At 38.9% G+C, this 20801-nt stretch overlaps 1 protein-coding gene and 1 long non-coding RNA gene across 11 annotated transcripts in view; one reads left to right on the top strand and one right to left on the bottom strand.

Moving 5' to 3' along the window:
* Window positions 1-20801, top strand: part of EYA1 (EYA transcriptional coactivator and phosphatase 1) — a 164053-nt gene that overhangs the window by 56445 nt on the left and 86807 nt on the right. The window contains exon 1 of one of the 10 annotated variants that reach the window (XM_051768737.1): window positions 13599-13832. The exons of 7 other annotated variants lie outside the window; for them this stretch is intronic. Coding sequence is in view for 1 of the 3 variants with exons in the window: in XM_051768685.1 (XP_051624645.1) it covers window positions 14703-14729 (27 nt within the window). In the remaining 2 variants the exon portion in view is untranslated. Of the gene's footprint in view, window positions 1-13598; window positions 13833-14696; window positions 14730-19984; window positions 20004-20801 lie in introns of those variants that run through there. 2 more of the 10 variants (XM_051768685.1, XM_051768746.1) reach the window with 2 other exon arrangements.
* Window positions 15981-20556, bottom strand: LOC127461555 (uncharacterized). Its single transcript, XR_007900140.1, has 3 exons — window positions 20496-20556; window positions 19259-19338; window positions 15981-16786 (listed from the first exon to the last, which is right to left on the bottom strand). It is a non-coding gene; the product is annotated as an uncharacterized LOC127461555 (long non-coding RNA).

Below are 20801 nucleotides of genomic sequence, written 5' to 3'. Positions count from 1 at the left end.
AGTTGTCCTTGGCAGATGAGAGACTAAAGACAAACATATGGGTAGACATCTCTGAAACTGCAGGATATAAGGCTGCCCTGTACTGATGATGGCAAGGTTGGAGACATGCAGGTCTTCACTACAGGGCAAACTGCCTTTTGGCCCTGTAGGTGCTGTTGGTGGGCACAGCTTGTTGTATGTCCCTCTCCCCAGCCTGGGGTTTGAGTAAGAGGTACTTGGTTGGTCTGTGTCACCCCTAAGCCATTACACCCTCAGTGCTCCCAAGCCCAGAGAATGCACTTTTAAGCAACTTGCATCCCAGAAGCCAGACCCTTTGCTCTTCAATCAAGCTACACCAATCTCATCAGTAAACCTCTCCTTCTTCCCTTGATTTTCTTTACTTAAGCCACCACACGATCTTTTCTTCCAGTTTCCCAACACTGAGGCTTCAAACCCATTGCAGCTGCTCCACCACTAGATTTCAGCCTGGATTAAGGTGCTGCTTTGAGCCAGCTGTGCTCCTGCTGGCTGACCATGTTCACTGCCTCTGCTTCTGCCTCCATCGTCACTGGATCTCTTGAGGTTATCTGTATGAGGAAAAAAGTCCTCCCTTCCCCCACTCCTGGTTTTCAGGAGATGTAAAAAAACTGGTTGGAAGCAGCAACTGTGAAAACTGAAGCCTATGAGCTATAAAACAGAGGGAATCTCTGGCAAGACCCTGTAAGTAACTCTAAGCCTGTAATTCTCTCCTCTCACAGCCTTGCTCTAAAATACCCTGGCTGACCTTCCTGGCACATTGTGGGGAAAGTTCAAATATAGTCAAATGCAAAAATCTTTCATTTATAACTTGCTGTCATTAGCGTCTGTGGTAGGAATGTCTAAGCACAGTTTTCTGGGATGGCTCAATGAGTTACAGATTGATTATGTCTTATTCTATTTTTAGTGGTTCTTTTGATCCTTCTTTTTTTGATAATTGTACTTTTAATTATTTCAGAGTTTCTCGGGATACTGATTTTCTATGCATCTAAATAGGTATTTCAGTGAAGATATTAATGGAAATATCCTTAGAGATGAGCATTAGGAGCAGCACAAGGAGTTTAGTAACTCTCATTAGGCTGGAGACTTCTTCTTTTGGGTATAAAATACCACTGGAGCATCCTGAAGTATCTGTGTGAAAAGACGGTATGTCCCTTCTGTAATTATAAATTGTAGAGTGGGAGATGCAGACAGTGCATATTTGGAATTAGAGAGTTATTTTAGATGGTGAAAAGCAGGAGGGAAATTTTCAAATTAGATTGTGAGAATATAACTATGTGACTTATTCAAATTAATAGGAACTGCATAATGTAGTCTCTATGCACCACTTTGAAAATTTCCCAGGGGCTTATTTTATGAATATTTATGCAATCAGAAATAATATACAGACAATGAAGCAAAAGTGTAAATACAAAGTGATCACATAATTTTACATGTTTTTAATTGCTGACATAAACTCCACTTTTGTCCAGAAATGAAAAATATATATGAATGAAGTAGTTAAACACAAAAGAAAACTGTTTCAGCAATTATTTAAAAAGGAAATATTATTTTCAATTTAATTTCTAAGGAAGTCACTAAGCCCGCTTGCACTTTTATCACATATATTTAAAATCTATAGCCCAGTTTATGTTTAAAAAAATCCCCAAAATACAAATTATTGCATCCCTCAAGAATAGGCTTGTGTCAATCAGATCACCAGATATCAAACAACCTGTTGATAATGTATCAAGAGTCTTAATTTGATCTCAATATGGGGTTAAACTAATTCTTTGTATTCTGAAGACTGTACCTGCACTTAAGGATGATATGAGAAAGGTGAAGGAGGTAAAAGGTCTATGCATTTGCTTGAGAACCCACCTATCCACAGCGTCCTCTGACCAGTTACTGCTGGCTTACTAAAAGACACATGGTGCTTATTGTTAATTAAGTAATGAATGTTGTTAATTTTATTATCCACTGGTCTTTCATTCAACAGCATAAACCCAAAGAAAGATAATTAGCAAGACTCATGGTTTCTGATCACCAGTTCAGTTCAGAGAAAGAATGAGATGAAGTAGTTATGTCTGAAAACAAATATCACATGATGTCTACACCCACTCCAGAATTCAAGAGCCCCAGAACTAATTTCAGCTGTTTACTGTTACTTTCAGTATTACTGTGCCACCTTGGCTTTTCTGGGACAGATGCAGCAGGTCAAAGAATGACAATGCCTGCAAAATGAGAATAATTCTGAATCAACATAACCCTTAAAAAACCTGTCATGAAAAGTAGGTATTCTGCAGCTTTCCCTGTCTGCCAAGTGGTTTTCACATTTTGAAGTCTTGTTAAACCGAGCAGCAATCTTCTGCCAAATAATTCCATCACCAATTAGTCTGTCATGGGTTTTGTCAGTTCATCTTAACTTCTCTGCCCTATGGGCTGAATACTGGATACAAAAGATCAAGAGAAATGTTATGCTTTCTCTCTGTATAACACAGCTTTAACCCAAACATCCTCCTCTGCTGAAGCTGAGAAGCAAGGAAATTCCTCCCCAGGACCCCAGACTGAAAAAAAGAAACAGTCGCTTCTCCAGTAGGACTGAAACACTCACGCCTTTCCTAGCAGGACACAGCACAAGAATGGTTAAAGGGGTGAGGAGAAATATAAAGCAAATGGATCAGTATCAGAAAGAGTGATCCCCTACATGTCACAAGCAAAATATAAACACCCTCTCTATCCTATGGAAAATCTAAGACAATAAATTCCCCTTGCAAATAATGTGTGGTTCTTCCCCTAGGAGAGGAGAATTTCACTGGCTCGTGTAAAGAAACATAAATTGTGTAAATTGGGTGACCAATGGGTAAATTGAGAGAGGGCTGGGAAAATTGTGCTAGGTGAATGTGGGAATCCTTAGCTGTTGATGGCAGCTCATGAACAGCTGGAGAGCAAAACCTGTATGAAAAAATGCCACCCAGCTTGTATTGCCACTGGACTGTTCTCACTGCCAGTATAATTCAGAATCTCAGTGATTCCTACTTCAGTGGTTCAGATCAAGAGAGCTGATAGAGTGAACACAAAAGAGATCTAATAAATACATCCCCTCCTTTCTCTTACCTTCAAAGTCAAAAGAAGAGAAATAAGCTTCTGACACCACTAGGGCAGTCACCCCTGCGTGGGAGAACAAACTCCTTGGAAGGTATTTATAACATGGTTAGGGGTTAGAGACTGCTGTGTTGGACAATATGTGGACTTCTCTGATAAATATTTTCTGACAAATAATTTCTGGAGCTAACAAGGAATTATGTAAATGAAGAAATAATCAGATAAGGTCATAAAGAGTGAGGAAATGAAGCAGTCTTTCAGAGTGCAGTTATGAAAAGATAATTGGGATGCATTTAGCAAATTTCAGCTAATGAAGTCAGACTTGTAACTGCAGGCAGGTGAGGAAAACAAACACACTTTAAATGATAAATCGGTATTTACATGTTTTAGACTTGCAGGAAGTCAGGGCTTCATTTGATTCAGCCCAAATGTTTGTAAAAGAATTTATGGGAAATTTTGAAAACACTATTTTTTAGGAGTAGCTCTTTTCAGGGCAAGAGATTTCCTTAAAAAAAGAAAATAAAGGTTTTATTTTCACCATCAAGCCAAGGTACTCTGTTGTGCTGCAAGAGATGCGGTATCTGGGCCTAACAAATTGTATTTGCATGAGCATGTGAGTGTTGAGATGTTTTCTGAATCCTAGCTTGCCTTAGGCAGCAGAGAACAGTCTTTGCAATGTGCTCAGCTCTGCAATGGGAGAAATGGCACTCGGTATGCTTGGTAGCACAATTTAAGCACCAGTTCCTTTTTGACATTGTTAATTACTTAATTTTTCTTAGATAGTGTCCAGTACTATTATTTGGCTTGTGTTGTAAGTTAGGTTGAGAGCTAAGGCCAGTTCTGGAGGTAGGAGGAGTCTAGGGTATTTGGTTTTTTTTCTGGTAAACAAGAAAAAATGTTGCCTTCACTTTGTTAATCCAATACATAGTTATCCAGAATAATTATTCATTATATTATTACCTTGTTATAAATTTTAATTTTAACTGTAACTGTTAACCAACAGTCATTAATAAGATGCTAACCTTTACTTGGCATTCCATTTGTGATTGGAATACCAGACAGAGTTCAGGTACTAAACATCAGTTTTACAGGCTGACCATCAGTTTGAACATTTCAAAGCATACTTGTTTCTGTAAACCTTTCATAAAAGGATGTTTCAAATTTTTTTTTCTTTTTTTAATTTCTGTTCCGTGAATCCATTTGCATGTTTCAGAAAGGCAAGCAAAGTAAAGAGTATATTCTTTGGGATTTTCAAATCACAGAGCTAATCCAAGATCCATTCAAGTGAAGAAAATTTACTGCATTTACTACTTCTTTCAGTGGAACCCACCCTGTGGAGATGTTAATTTGGATATCATTGCATTTAATGTTAGGCAGGGTAGGATGCTGTGGCTTATTAGTTCCTCTAGGATGGAAGGAATAAAACACATTTTCATATGCTAAAGAAGATATTAAATGAATTAGTAATTTCCTTGAGCACATGACACCCATATGAAAATCTTACAAAATCTGGATATCACTGGTTTTATTGTATATTAATTTATCACATTTCCACTGATATCTGCACATGTACTTTCATGGGTTTTGACTGTTCAGTGACATCACTGCTTTCCGATTGCTAATACTTTGCATTATTATTAGTTCTCAGGTATTTGAGGGAAGATTATTGGTATTATACATGGACTTTCTAGCAAGAGAAAAGCTGTACACATGTTTAAACAGCACTAAAGTTGGACATTTGGCAAGTATCTTTAAGCTGTGTAGTGCAGTTTTATTAAAACAGAGAAACTTATGTCTTGCAGGGTTAGGTGAGTGTAAAGATTTAGCAAATCAGTGTCTCAAATCAATCTCTTAAATCACTGTGATTTATTCATTTTTTATTCATAGTCATGAATTTCTAAACCAAATGTAAACATAACTCTTCAAACCTCTTATTCAGTGTCTCTGAAGTCCACTTCACTTACTAAATTAATAGGAAACATTTTTACTGCGTATTAACTTACAGCTGTTTTTTCATTGCCATTCACTTCAAGCCATTTTATGGTACCTATTCAAATTTTGAGAAACTGGTGTCTTGACAGACTTCAGAGCATCCAAACATGACAAGATTACTAGACCTGTTTCCTGCAACCTGGGCTATTAGTGTAGACTCCAACCAGCAGCACACAGCCTTTTTGAGGTCATAATGAATATTAATGGGTACCACAGTCCACCTTAGGATTGGACTGCAGGAGGGTGGCCTGGGGTTGACAGGAACCTCGTAATGTAGGACCTGCTATATTGGGTTTCTGGGGCTGGGTTTTGGTAGTGGGGGTAGCTACAGGGGCGGCTTCTATTAGAAGCTGATAGAAGCTTTCCCTGTTTGGTAGAGCCAATGCCAGCTGGCTCCAGGATGGGCTTCCTGCCTCTGGCCAAGGGAGGCCAATTAGAAATGATAGTAACACATCTGTGATAACATATTTAAGAACAGAAAGTTGAAAAATTGCAGCAAGGGAAGCACGGAGTGAGAACATGGGAATAACAACATAGGCACCAAGGTCAGTGCAGAAGGAGGGGCAGGAGGTGCTCCAGGCACCAGAGCTGAGCCCCTGCAGCCCGTGGTGCAGACCATGGTGGAGCAGCTGTGCCCCTGCAGCCCATGGAGGACCATTGGGATGCAGAGACCCACCTGCAGCCCATGGTCGAGCCCACACCAGAGCGGCTGGATATCCGAAGGAGGCTGTGACCCTGTGGGAGGCCCAGGATGGAGCAGGGTCCTGCTGGGGACCTGCAGCCCATGGAAAGAGGAGCCCACCCTGGAGCAGGTTTTCCCTGGTAGGACTTGTGGCCCTTGTGTGGGACCCACGCTGGTACAGCTCATTGGTGAAGGACTGCACCCCATGGAGAAGCGACCCATGGGGCAGCAGTTTGGGAAGAACTGTTGCCCGTGGGATGGTCTCATGCTGGAGAGGTTTGTGAAGGATTGTCTCCTGTGGGAGGGACCCCACAGGAGCAGGGGAAGGACTCCTCTCCCTGAGCAGTGGCAGAAACAACAACTGACTGTAAGTTCCCATTCCTGTCTCCCTGCACCACTGGGGGGGGAGGAATTAGAACTTGGAAGGAAGGAGGGGAGGGGGGAAGATGTTTTTAAGATTATCTTACTTCTCACTCTTTTTCTCTGATCCTGTTAGTAATAAATTTCATTAATATCCCCACTTTGAGTTTGTTTTGCCTGTGATGGTGATCAGTAAGTGACCTCTCCCAGCTCTTATCTCATGAATCCTTCACTGTTTTTTTTCCCTCCTCTGTCCAGTTGCAGAGGGGAGTGAGAGAGTGGCTTTAGTGGGTACCTGGCATCCAGCCAGGGTCAACCCACTACACCTGCTCAAATGCATTTCATCCTGCATATTCATCAGATGGTAAAACCAATTTTAGGCAACCCCATAATAGATTGATGTAAAAAATAGTTTCCTAAAAGTTGTTAGTCTATGATGCATGCTGCATAACTATTTACTATTATTTACTTACTGACCAGAAAAACAAGAGCCAAATCCTGTAATTCATCAACTAGTAGAGAAAGATTTGTATAAAGCTCCTGCTGTGCTTGGTATACCACATATGTCTGAGGCCAATTCCTTAAAAAAAATACTTAACATGATGTTGATCCTGTTTAAATTCAAGCTTTAGAGATGCATACACAGTATTTTATAGTATTTCATAGGTAAAAATATGAATAGTATTTTCTCATTAAAAAACCAAACTAAAACCAATGAGGATTTTATGAGAGAGGAGAAGGGAGAGAAGAGAAACACATTGTAGGGCTATCATTGCTGGTTTGTGACAGCTTTTTTCAGGTCTCACAGAGGAACAAAAGCCTTACATTACCTGAACTGTGCCCAACTGAGGGGTAGCCCCTCTCCATCCCTTGGATTTCTCCTTTTTCCAACTGTAGGCACCACACAGTTCCTGAGCCTATTTCTGAATTCAAAACCATTCTAGACGTGGATTAAGGTTCAGGAGGGGAGCCTTCATTCTGAAAACCTTGTTTTCCTTTGCATTGAGGGGTGGGTAAGCAATTCATCAGTGGCTGCAGGGGCTGGGGATGCTTTACTGTATGGCCACAGCCCATCGGGCTTGATGGAACTGGTGGCAGCTCCTCACCCAGGGAAATGGAGCCCTTGTTTTGTCTCAGGCACCATAAGGCATCATATGCAGCATACAGTCTTCAGCAGTTTAATTTTGACTTTATTTCAGCAAGCAGTCGTCTGTGGTGGAGTACATTGGTGGAATATGTTTCAAGTTAGTGCATTTTTAGGCTACTAAATCTACTAAATTTTCCTTGGTGTCTCTAATTTAGGATTTGCTGCTTTCCAGATGAGCTGTTAAAAATCAGGGTGTGTCTCTCAGCTCATAAATTGGCATCCAGTGCCAGGTGTACTTTCATTTGTCTGTGCCTAGTTTAGCAACATTGTTTAATGGAGATGGTTGTGTATAGAGATTCGTGTATGGTAGAAGGCAAGGCATCCTTAAAGACACATTTTTAGAACTTCATCAGGTGAATCACTTGGGTGGATATGAATGCTTCCATCTTTTGGGCATGCAAACATGGTACGTGACAGAGGGCCAAGGTATATGATTTGGGCTTTTTAGATATTGGAATCAAAATTTTGCTTGTTCTTAATTCTTGTGAAACCTTCTTGAAATCCTTATTTTAACCTATTTCCCCCTAAATTAGTGACAGGTTTGCAGGGACAAAAGTTCCGACTGTCCTCCATTATTTTTTTTTTTCCCCTTGAGCCCAGGTTTGAAAGGCATCTGTCATCTTATGTTCATGGGCTCAAAATATAGGTGTAATTATTAATAATTGCTTTAAGAATTAAATATTTCTTTGGAAAGGTAGATTGTCAAGCAGGATATATATGTAGAAAATCTGTATAATGCCATTAATTAAAAAATAAATCTGTATTAGTAGCCTAGAAGTATTCGAGCAGTAAAAAGAGTTTAAGCTTTGTTTACATTTTAGCTGCAAGAGGTGCCTCTCTTTAAGTATTTAGATAAACAAACCAAAGCTGCTGTTTTCATTAGCATGTAACACAGAGCCCAGTTTCCTTACCCCACAGAACATTAAACTAAAATTCAGTGGCAGAAAGCAATTTGATCTCTTGCAAATATGAGTCTTGATAAACCTTACACTATGGGAGAAAAAAAAAGCAACAAACCCACCTTCAAATTTTGTACCTATTGACATTGCTTAATAAAAACATCTCGAGTGCTGGTGCTTCTGAGTGTGTTTCCAATAGCAATGTGATTGCAAGGCTCTGTGGATAAAGTTACCAATCCTTTGAATTCTGACCTTCAGTCTAAAACAGCTTTAGAGGTTACTCTTTTTCCGATTTGTGAGATTGCAGAGAAAAAGTTAATGCTGCTGGAAGGAAGCGGGGGAGGGAGCTGGGCTTGGAGATGAGAACTGGGTCTTTGAAGCCATCCGAGAAGTTTTCCTCTGGCCTTGATTTGTAACAACAAATATTGGCAGCCTGACTCTGACTAATTATACGAAGTTTCAAAATAGAGCATGTGTCAACTGAAATTTCTGTGAATATAATTACTATTGAGACCCAATTGATTTTAAGAAAAATTATACTATTGGGTTTAACAAAGTTTGGATTCGTGAGGGAGCTGTAGCCATCAAAACCTGAGAGCTGTGTCTGTGAGAAGGGGAAACTTCAAAATTGAGTCCCCTCCCTAGACACGTGGACTGGAAGTGTCTCTCTCTCTCTCTCTCTCTCTCTCTCCTGATGATGAGGGTTGGGATGATCATCTTAAACTAAATGCTTCATTTTGTATGGTTACAGATATGTGAGAATCTAACCCCTGCTGAACAAATGAGGGTCATGTATAGTTACCGTAAGGTGCAAAGGAACTTATTGTGTTCAGTTTCTTAAAAACAGTTTACAGGAAAAGCATTGATCCAAGTATAAAATAAATCACCCGTCTATTATAACTTAGTCTTCTACTTTTTCATTTTCATTAGAAGGTCCACAATGTGCAGTATTTATGCACTTCTCTTTTAGAAGATACTTCACCCTTCCTGATCACCATAAGAAAAATATGTGTGACTGAACGTTTCAAAGTTAAGGACGTACATATTTACTGTATTAAGCTAACACAAAGTTCGTAATTTGAATGTGTGTTTATGAGTCACTTACATTAGTCATAAATGCAGGTTTGTCTTAACAATTTGTCAAAGTGAGCTTGGATTGCTCTTCTTGCAATTTTCTTCCTAATTCTAAATGCTTTCATTAATAATTATTTTCCCTGTATAATTTTCTTAGCTTTTCTGCAGTCTTATATGTCAGCAGCAGAAAAATTATGCAATATTTGACACAAATAACTAAAATACAGTAATGATCCACTGCTCCATCTACTGTTGAGCAGTGACATGAATAACACATCAGGAAAAAAAATATGAAATGCATTTAGGAAATAATAACAAAATGGACTTTGCAACAAATAAACCTATTGTTGCTGTGGTTAGTGAACAAACATATTTTTCTTGCAGAAAAAAGAATTCTGGGTATGACTAATTCAGAGCTTAAAAACAAAGAGGAACTTTCCATCTTCCTTTTCACCTTATAGGAAGTGCTGACAAAACTGGTTTTGTTCATGTTGGTGGAAAATAGTTGGAGAAAAGACAGTCTAGCCTTGCTGAGCTGACTCATGTTATACAGTGCACTGTATTTATATCACTGGCAGAAATGTAAGTTATTGCTGTGAAAAAAAAATTTGCAATGGTTTGTAAATTCTCACTTTATTCTAGGAGCTAAATGAAAGATGAGGAAGGCTTAAGTAGTAGTGGGAGGATGAACTATGGAAAAATGGCATGTGTGTGAAATGATGTGTTTTATAGTCTTTACAGAACAATAGGACTTGATTATTTTGTCAGCTCAGTGGTAATCTCTCATTTGTAGTGCATTCTTCTTGGAACTTAGTCTTGTGAGGAAGTACTGAGTATAGCTTTTATCACCTGTTAGAGTGCTAGCAAGCTGCTCCTTGTCATAAGTGGTATATTTGATTTTAGTTGTTAATTTTTCAAGCAAATTATTATTCACAGTGAAGGATTATTTTCAAATTTTAGGCAGTTCTGTTTCCACACTGAGCTGGAGTAAAAGCCTGAATTTCATTTAGAAAAATTAGTTCTTTCTCAAGGATGCTTACAGATTGCAATGTACTCCTTTCATTTCACACCCTATCTTGCAAACAGATAATTCTCCAAATAACTTGGGTTAAAGACATTTACGTTGTCTTCAGCCAGATTTCTTTTATAAACAGTTACTAACATGTTTCTGTGTCTTTTGAGCTGAGGGTTTTGTGCAAAGAATGAAAGTGTCATTCTCACTGATTCTTAGGTACCATAGACAGTATTAAACCCTCTCCATAAAACTACTGAACTTTATTGGAAAATAGAAAGTAATTTTCTATAGTTTAATGTAATAGCTAAGATGTTGCTTAAATGAAGGCTATTGTAGTTAGAAAAGTTACATTACTCCTAAATCTGGAGAAGATCTTATAGCTCTGCCCTCAGAATGTCACAGACCTGATTTCTCGGCCTTTAGGGAAAATCCATCACTTTTGGGTAGAGCACCTACTTCAGATGACCTGGAGACCAAGGCTTACCAGTAATTTCGTAAGTGTAATTACCCTCATGAGATTTCTAGAAGAGAGAAGTAATGTAGGGTGTTAAGAAATATCAAAAGAGAGTTGATAGTATTAGATACATTTAAAACTTACCTTTATGTTGAAACTTTCCCTTCACCCTGCCTAACTACTTATTTATTTTGCAGTTACAGTACTGAGTATACCTATAGTTTACACTATTGGTGCCTATAAATATATACACCAACACTATTTTTTTACACCCGTTACATCATGCTTTTAAAATGCAACATATCTACTGAAAAAAACAAACATACTTTTATTTTGGAAAGTGAAAAACTGAGAAACACCAAGGTGTTTGCTTTCAAACTAGATTTTGACCCCTTCTTCTGTGTACGATCTCTTCATTTGTTTATATCGTAGCTGTTAAGAACTATTTCAGAATCATACATAAGTCATGCATTCATGACTGACTTTAGCATGACATGCTAAAGCAGTATCTAGGTAAGATTAATAAAGGCTACTATTTCCTATTTTAAATTATACAAAATTATTCTGTAATTCATACTGAAGTTGTGGATTGAAAACAAGTATAATTGCATGCAAACTAGCAAACTGGGGCCAGCAGTTCATACACATTTTGACTAAGGATGACGGTTAGCAGCACACACCTTTTCTTATAACACATTACACATAGATTTTAATTTAATATTAACTTTATCCAATGTATCTTGAAAGAATATAATGAAATTGGTCTTCTCAGTCACACTGATAGTTTTTGGACAGAACAGTTAAAATGGTTGATTTCTATCACTTTTATTGTTTGTATTTACTGAAGTCTCTCTACTTTTGCTCACATGAGTAGCATGAGACAATAAGGGCTCCTGTCAAATGCTGCAAACTTCTGATCCAGCCAGGGACGTCTCTAGGCAACAGCTGCTATGTGTAAGATAAAACTTGTATGGAGGCATAGGAGGGATATTGCCTGCTTCAGAGGGTTCTGATGTTGCACTGCAGTTGTTATGGAAAAAGCCAGGCAGCAGCTTTCAGGAGCAACGGGATGCATCTTTTGCTTTAGCGAAGTGTGGTCTTCCTGGGCCTATTTCTATTGTTAAATATTTCAGCAGTATTTCCTACTTGGAGTCAAACATGTAAACATCCCACTGTTCCATAATACATCTTACATCTAATTTTTCTTAATTACCAGCACATCTGTAATTGTAGTACCTAAGCACCCTGTAAATACTTGTTCCAGATGGACCCGTTTTACTTGTGCTAAAACAAGTATGTGACACTGCATATGGAGTTAAAACCATATTGCATGAGTAATAGTTGTAAAAATATACCCCATAGCTTGTTGTAGCATTTGATATTATGTAATAGTCCTGGTCCTTTAGTTCTTAGGACTCTTGAAATGCCAGCTGCATTAACTGGAATGCAGAATCAGGGCAAATTCAGGCATGATGTAAACATATACAAATCCCACTGAAATCTCTGTCCAAACCCAGTGTTAGTGCAATTGTGGTTTGAAATTGATGTTGGGTGCCAGTGATCAACAGCCTAGCCTGTACTAACTTGGTATGCAGTTAGTTGGAAGAAAAAAAATCAAAGAGCTAAGCAAATAAACCTCTTTCAAGTAGGTTTCAAATCGGTGCAGTGCTCAGCTGTCATAATTAGATTACCTATTGAAATAAAAAAACCCTGCACTCACTTAAACCAAAGAAGGATCTAGTCCACAGTATCAGCTGTAGTATAAGTTCATAGGTTAGACCATATCATGGGGTAATGATATAACTAATCTGAAGTCCAATCTTCAGACATCAGATAAAGAACTTTAAGGCACTGTTTAATGGCTGTATAAACAAAGAGGACCCTATTTTATCTCATATCCCCCATCTAGATAATTTATATGGCTTCAGTTCCCATACTGCCTACATGCCATACTACAGAAGAGATTAACAATTCAAAGCTAATTCTTTTCTTGCAATGCATCATCAACACCCTTTTTCTGATCATTTTAGCCTGTGTGTAATTTATCCCATGTTTATCATCACATCATCAAGCTCTGTATGTGTGTGTGGGGATCCATCTTACTTTAATTAAATACAGAGACTGGGCACACTCCTGAAGTTATTACTTAGATAAAACTCCCAGTAGGGATTACAAACTCTAACCAACAGTAAACCTGTTTCAGTAAGCTTTACATTAAAAACAGTAAAATTTATTCCTACATTTGTGCTATTTGGGTTTGTTTTCAATAATGGAATGAAATAGATTTATGCAAAACATTACATGCATCCCTGGAAGTCACAGTCTGTTTTTAAATCTTTTTTTTTATTTCTATAGCATCATTTAAGAACCACTATTTTTGCAAAAGGGTTTTGAGTTACCTTTTCCAGTGTCAGATGGTACCACACAACAACGTGATATTCTTCGAGTTTTTCTTCCAGAAAAAAATTAACTTCTGCTTAAAGTGTATACCTGATCTTTTTCATGTAATATATGTAACTCCTAGAGTCAGTGAAGCAAGAGTATGCCTTTAACTCCATATAGGATTGGGTAGGTTTTTTAAAAAAATGATCTTATTAACACTGGTAAAAAATCCAGAGGATCGTGGCTGTTCCAAAGAATCATATAGTTCAGAATGATTGCATAGCCTTGTATTTCAGGATTTCAGTAACTTTTACCTGACAAAACTGTGTGTCTCCATAATATGTAATTTGTATTTCTTTCACAGTTTAATATAGAACATGATAAATAGTTTTCTTGGCATGAGATCTGGTTTGTGACTATAAAGAAGTGATGGGATTGTGTTTGTGCTGGCTACGCAGACAGGCCCAATCGAAAGCTGCTTATTTTGACCTGGGTTCCCATATATGGTGTGTGACTGTCCCGAGATCCCTTTTCTCCGCTAAACAAAATGAAATCCTAGGTGCCTTTTCAGCTCGAGGTTGACTTGTAGCTTTGCAAACTGATCTGCTTTCCTGAAGTATTCCCAATGTACTTGCTACAAAATAATGTCTTGCTTACTGGGATGTAGTAGCCAGAAGACATTTCTTCACTAGAAGTATTGCTTTCATTCACAGATTAATTACTTGAAGGTAAGGATCTATTAGCAGTGAATAACCACAGATTTTTATAAAGAAAAAAAAAAAGTTCTGTTTCAATCTATTTATACAGTATAAAGTTGGGTTTTCTTTTGTTTTACTTTGTTTTTTAATTTATTTAGTGCTGTAGACCTGGCATGGAATTAAGACTTTTTTTTTTTTGGTACTGCAAATAGTTACACTGTTTTCCTCATCATGTTCACATTATGGGTACTGAAAGAGTATAGAAAAATAACTGTTATGTGAAGTGAAAGATACTATCTGCAAAGTGGAAATGCTGTGGAGAACACTGATCAAATTTAGTTATTGTGTATGTTTTAATGTTTTTTAACATTCTGTATATATTTTTAAAAAAGCTTTTTTGAATTATGAGCAACCAAAGTTCTGTAACAGAAATGTATCATAAACCCATTTCAGTTTAATGGCTTGCTAATTAAATTACTTAATTACTTATCGATTGGTAAAAGCTAAGCTTTAAAGAGTTACTGTTACTTAATGTACAAAATTAACCCTATGCAACCATCTCTCGCTTCTTTGGGAATATTTGTAAGGTCTATGGAAAGGGCCTTTATGCAGTTTCTTAAAATTTTGCTAAATTTTAAAACTTTAGTAAGTGAGTAGTAATAATTGAAATACAAATTTGCATATATTTACAATTGGTTTTAGGGGTACAGATAGTTAATGTTTTAAATGGTTTAAACCACTTTAAAAGTTCTAGATACTTTATTTAATAAATACCTTTAAATTGGAGAAGGCTGGCTTAAATAGTTTTAGCAGACCCTTTCTTTACAAGGTTGCAAGAATCTCAGATATTTGAGAACAAATCTGTTACATATCCAATCAAAACGGCATGTCCGGACGTGTATGCTGGCTGTATGCTTAAGAACCTCTGTGAGTATCCCTATTTAGCTTCTCTCATTGATATAATGTTGGTGTAATTCCAGTTATTCTATTAGGACGGCTTTAGTTTAAACCCGGCTTACTAGAGGGGACGCATCTACACACAATTAAACTTTCCAAATGAGGAGGGGCCTGGGGGATTCAGGAGTTGTTCTGGGGTGAGGCTGAAGAAGGTGCAAAACACGGGGCTCTGGCGGCGGGGGCCCAGGGACGCGCAGCGGCAGCCCCGGCAGGAAGGTTCACTTCAAACCGCGCAAGCCTCAGCGCGGCTGTTGCTTTTAAACCAATAAGTCCGGGACAAGAGAATAGCTGCGGTTTGCATTACAAAAACAAAAACAAAACCCAAAAGGAGGGAGGGGGGAAAAAAAAAAAAAAAAAAAAAGGAGAAGGGGAGTGAGGAGGAGAGCGGGAGCGGCAGCGTGCCCCCAGGCACTGCCTGGGCAGACCCACAAGGCTGAGCAAACAGACGGCGGGGCTGGAGTCAGCCTCCCTCCGCTGTGCTTTGTCTGCCCGCCGCCGACCCGCTCCGGCCCCGGCTCCGACCCGCGCCCGGGGCGCGCCCGCCCCGCCGCGCCGTGGGAGGCGCCGCCGCCGCGCTGCGGGCCCGCGGAGCTGCGCCCCGGCACCGTGAGTACCAGGCGGGCTGACAGCGGCGGTGGCGGCAGCGCGGGCAGCGGGAGGACAGGACCAGGGAAAGAGGGCGACCGCAGCAGCCCGGCTGCCGAGCGGCCCCGGGTCCCGACGCGGCGGGGCCGCGGTGCGCGGAGGGACAGGGGCGCTTTCTGCCGTCCCGGAGGAGAGCGGCGCTCAATTATAAATCACTAGGTGCTGCAGCTAATTTTGGCCGTGATTCAGGCTGGGGTTTGTAGGCTTCCCGCAAAACAGATGTTAGGCGGTTCTGTTTATTGTGATCAGCCAGGTTTGGGGATTCTCCTGTTTGATTTCCTCGAGCGCTAATGGTTCGGTAGATAGGAGCAACGTGGTGGTGAGATGTTAAACGGGGGGGTAAGAGACACGTACTGTAGGAAACCGGCAGACCTTGCTGAAAGAGACATGAGAGCGTGAGAAAAATAATAAAAAAATCGGGAGGAAGAATGCCTGACAGAAATTTTGACAGTGCTTTCTGAAGCAGGAAATCCTTTTGCTTAATATGTTTAAATTTTCCGAACACCAAGGAAAACACATAGATCCCCACAGGAGAACTCTTCAAGATGACAGAATAAACATCTGCACAACTGAAATATTTGACGTTTATTGACATTTTAGGTGGCTTATTTAGAACGGTGATCTTAGAACGAGGAAGTTAAAGACCTTTTGAAGTCTCATTAAATTTACATCTTGCTTTTGAGCAACCGAGACCCACCAAACATTCCCAAGTATGTATTTCTCTCGATGTTTCAAACATCAAGAGGAAGAACTGCCCTTTACAGTGAAAGATTTATTCTGGAAAATTAATGCTGTTAGTGCATTTAAAAACATTTATTTGAAGGTGGTTGGGTTCTGGTGGGTTCTTTTCCTTTCTTTTGTAAGCAAACATTTAAAACTGAAGCAAGCAGAAGAGAGAAGAGGTTTCAGGAGGAAAAAAAAAAAAGAGGATAGTATTTTTCATGTAGTTTGTTTAAATTTAAAAATGAGCACCGAGGAAAATTTGGAATAAGTGGAAATGTGGTGTAGTGTATCATTGGAAGTTTCTAACGTTAGATACCACGTATAAAGATTCTTTTATTTTCCATCCCATACTAAGACAGTTCACAAAACATCTGCCAAAACACAGACTGCTGGTTTGGTGTGTAAAAAAAATTAAAAGTATAGATTATACATATGGATCTGTATACATACATATATATGTGTGTATATATGTTATATAATTTATAAACATGTATGCACACAGCATTTTATATGTTGCTCACAAACCCATGACATGCAGTTTTTAGCCAAGCACCTCACTGCTGTCAGAGTTTTCCCAAGGCCTGGAAGGGTCTGGAAATGAGCAGCCATCCCCTCTCAGCAGTTCTGCTCAGTGACAGACGGCTTGAGTCACGCTTCCCCTTTGGAGAGAGGAGAAAAAAAGAATGAGTAATCATTTTGTTTGAATTGCAATAAGTATGAAATATTTCTCAGGAGCCAAAAAAAATCTTGGAAACGCAGAAAGACATTCTTAAATGGCTGGTCATAATAGGAGCATTGTCACATTGTAGTGCTTCTTTCTTAAAGGGAATAAAGTGTTGGGGTTTCAAAACCTTTCATTCATAGTTGCATGAAGTGAAGATGCAGGATAGCACTTTTAGAATTTAAACTAGTAATTAAAAATGAAATAACTGCAATTACCTGCTTTTGCTTTAATAAGTGCAATTTGTCTTTGACGTGAACATCTAGTGAAAAAGCCCTACTTCTTCCCTTATAGCCCAGCAATACGATTATAGGAAGAGTGAAAGTATTACCAAGTTTCCTGGGTTGCAAGCAAGGTGCCTTTCTGCAGCCAATTTGCATTTTAGTTTTGTAACATTTTGGCTGCTGAAGCCATTATGACTGCAGATACTGGCTGCATAGCACTTTTAAGGAGGCAAAGAGTGCTGTTGGGGAAAAGTCCACTTCTGCCTCTCCCTCCACCCTTTCCTAAAAATGACAGAATTTTTTTTTCCTAAGAAGGAACAGTCTGATTTGAAAACTGCCCTTGTCTTTGAAATTTGCCTCTTTAAAGTAGAACCGTGTTTTAAGATAAAGCGCATGTGCTGGCTATAGTTTTCTCGGTTAAATTCTTATTTTCACTTTGAAAATTTCTTCTTAGCTGGAAAAACGTTTTAAATTATAGCCATTAGAAAAAATTGCTCCTAGCAAGCAAAAATACTGTGGAAAACCTGTAATTTAGACAAGTACCTATATTTTATTTGCTCTGTGCTGCTGAAATTTAGAATCCCTTCCCATTTACAGTTTACTTTTCACAGAACATTATTAACTTTTTGGCTTCATACATGATCTTCTGTCAGATGCTTTTGATTTGTAATTTAGCAAAGTATAATAAACAGTGCAAAAGTCATGAATTTTCCTCTGCATCCTGAGCTCTGTGGTAGGGAAAATGTGATAAAATGTGTACCTTAAGTCTTGTTTGATGATCTCTCAAAGCAAGTTTGCCTTCTGGAAATAATTTCTGGGGTTGAAGAGCATGGTATTAACAGATTTAATGTGGCTATTCAATGGATTGGTGGAGTACTATGTGAGGTTTAACAAAATGAGAGAGACAAATTGAACATCAACAAAACCTACATCTGTGAAGAATTATAAATTTAATTAGAAAAAAGGCAAACTTAAAAGACCTCATTAACTAATCAGAATTTGATGTTACTGATTTAAGACTCTTAACTGGATGAATTTGAAGTAGCTTTGCTGTCATTGTCCTTTTTTTCTCACCATGTACTATATAGTGCCCAGATCTGCAATTTGTATTAAGGAAAAAGATGTGAACGTTACTTACAACAATCAAATTATACACAGTACGGTTTTTGAGGTATTAAGGAGAATATGTATGTGTCACTTAGCATATACAGCATTTTTAGTTTTAGCAGAGCACTGTGTATGAAGGGAATGTCACAGCTCCCTTTTTTTTTCTTTTTTTTTTTTTTAATTGTGCCCCATTTCTGGACAGGTAAGGTCATTGCATTTGGGGTTTTTCCCCCCTTTTTGTTTGATATGTGAGTTATGTTGCAGAACTTCAATTATCTAGAAGTCTGTTGACAAAATGGGAGAATGTATGAGAGCAAGTACACACCACCCAGAAATGTTTTTATTCTATGAACTAACTGGTCATCATAAGTGTGGTTCCTTACTACGTTGTAATTTTGTACTACACATAAAAAACTGAAAGCATGTGAAGTGTAGCATTTTGTAAACTGTAACTAATTTCACTCACATCTGTGTCTAATTGTTGTCTGCATTCGCATTCTTGAGAGTAGATTTATTTTTCCTGGACCACTCTGTGGATTCAGCTGACCAGCCTAAGTGAGGATTAGTTGTTTTAAAGTTATTTTGATTAAAGAGTCATTTTTAAATTTGGTAACTTGCAACACATGGTTTAAATAATCCTTGAGACACAAAGGAATATATCTAAAGTATGTCTAATGAAAATGAAGATTGTGGATATGAACTTTCACAAATCATAAAGTGTCAGAGGACATTTAAGTTATATATTTAATTCATTTCCAATGAGCTGGTTATTTTTTTTGCCTTCTCCCATGCATCCATAAATGAAATTTCTCTCACTATGTGCACACATGACATGTATATATGTATATTTACAAATGCACTGAAGTTATTATTCTTTAAAAAATTGGTAATTAAAATAAGATTACATGTATTTTAGAATTTAATAAAATATTAATTATTCTGTAGGGCACATTGGAAAATATCATTCAATTAAAGCATCCATTTGAAAATGGAAGTTTTTCCTATTATAAAAGATATGTTTTAAAGGATCTTGTGTAAGAGAGAATGAAGATAGCTCTGTAAGCAAACTTAGTTCTCACCTATAATTTTTTCCAGGTGTTTAGAAGTAACAGCAGAAACATATCCTAAGGCACTCTGCAGCAGTTTCTGGGGTAAAGAACTGAGGAAAAAAAAAATCTTTGAAACAAAATGCACAGTTTTGGCTGTATCTGCTAGTCTGGTTTGATTTGGCATGCAACAACGTATTGAGAAGCGTGTTATGCAGTACTTTAAGTACCCAGTTATAAAAAGATTGATGTTTTTCAGCATGTATTATTGCATGCTTTTTGACATCGTTTGTAATGTTCTTCATTGCCTGGCTGCCCCTAGCAGTTGTTTACTCTTTCTAGTAGTAATTCTGTCTGTGATTAAAAATAACAAAAACCCCACCCCACAGACACATAAGTAGGATTTGCTTGGATGATTTTTATGGCACCTAAAATGCCTCATCTCCCTTGTCTTTGCTCTGTGATCATTTAAGAGATGTCAGTTCAGGTTGAATGGAAACGCACATGAAGGATCCTCACTGCAGACGTTAAGAGGATATATACCTTGCCCAGAGAAGCTTTTGTGTGCTTTTATGCTAACAGTGTTCACCTGAATTTTATCACCTGCTGACAATCATTAGTGGCTAGAGTGTGTTAGCAAAGCAACAGTGTTCTTCTGATAGGATATGAAAACTATTACTCACCTGAGTTATAAAAGGAGTAATTTTATTAAACTGAAAAATTATTGCTGGGCTTCCCAGTGGAACCAGATTCCTTTTCCTGATGAGTGACCTCAGAGGTAAATACTACAGCTTCCTCCTATTTATTTAGCCAGAAGTGGTTTTTAAGTCATTTTATCAGAAATCTCATTAGCAACTGGAATTTTTATGTGTAGGGCTTTGTGCAGTAATGTGTGGGGTTTTGATTTTAATTCACACTGGCTGGAGATGGGTTGTTTTAAAGATGGTTGTGTAATACTGTTGGCCATGTATTGAAGATCTTTACCACAGGTAGACCTGCCCATTGTTGTCGTTCCCACCCTTCCCCCAAAAAACATTAGTGTCAGCCTCTCCACCTTGCCTCTGGAGTGAACGTGGCTTGCGGGTTCCCCGTGGCCCAGGCACGGGGGAAGGATGGCAAAGAGCGGAGGAAAACTAACACAATGAGGGGCAAGAAGTTGTGAAGAGTTAAGGGGAAGGGAGGGATGAGAAGAGGCAAGAGGGGTGGAGGATGCTGAGGGGCTTGGGGCTGGAGCAGCTCTCGCTGCCCTTGGCCGGCGCGGCAGGGTTACCTTTGCGGGGGTGCGTGGCGGAGCCGTGCCGTGCTGTGCCGTGCCGTGCCGTGCCGTGGGAGGAGTGAGCCCCTCTGCAGCTGTCACGGGCCCCTGATGAATCACTATCCCGTCTCTTGGCTGCCGTCCCCCAGCGCAGGGAGGAGGGAGAGAGACCTGCCGGGGAAACAACAGTCGAGCCTTCAATTTAAAGACAATATGCCTTTCACCGGCACCGCACCCACCTCTCTCCGTTTGGATTTAAAGAACAGAATTGTCATCTGTGGTGATATCCTTTCTTTAAATTAAGGCCTCATAGTAAAGCGG

Source organism: Manacus candei, unplaced genomic scaffold (assembly GCF_025592945.1).
Source record: "Manacus candei isolate 608988 ecotype Guabito, Panama unplaced genomic scaffold, ASM2559294v1 h1tg000008l, whole genome shotgun sequence".
In the NCBI taxonomy this organism is placed as follows: Eukaryota; Metazoa; Chordata; class Aves; order Passeriformes; family Pipridae; genus Manacus; species Manacus candei.
This window is presented reverse-complemented; position numbering and strand designations above follow the sequence as displayed.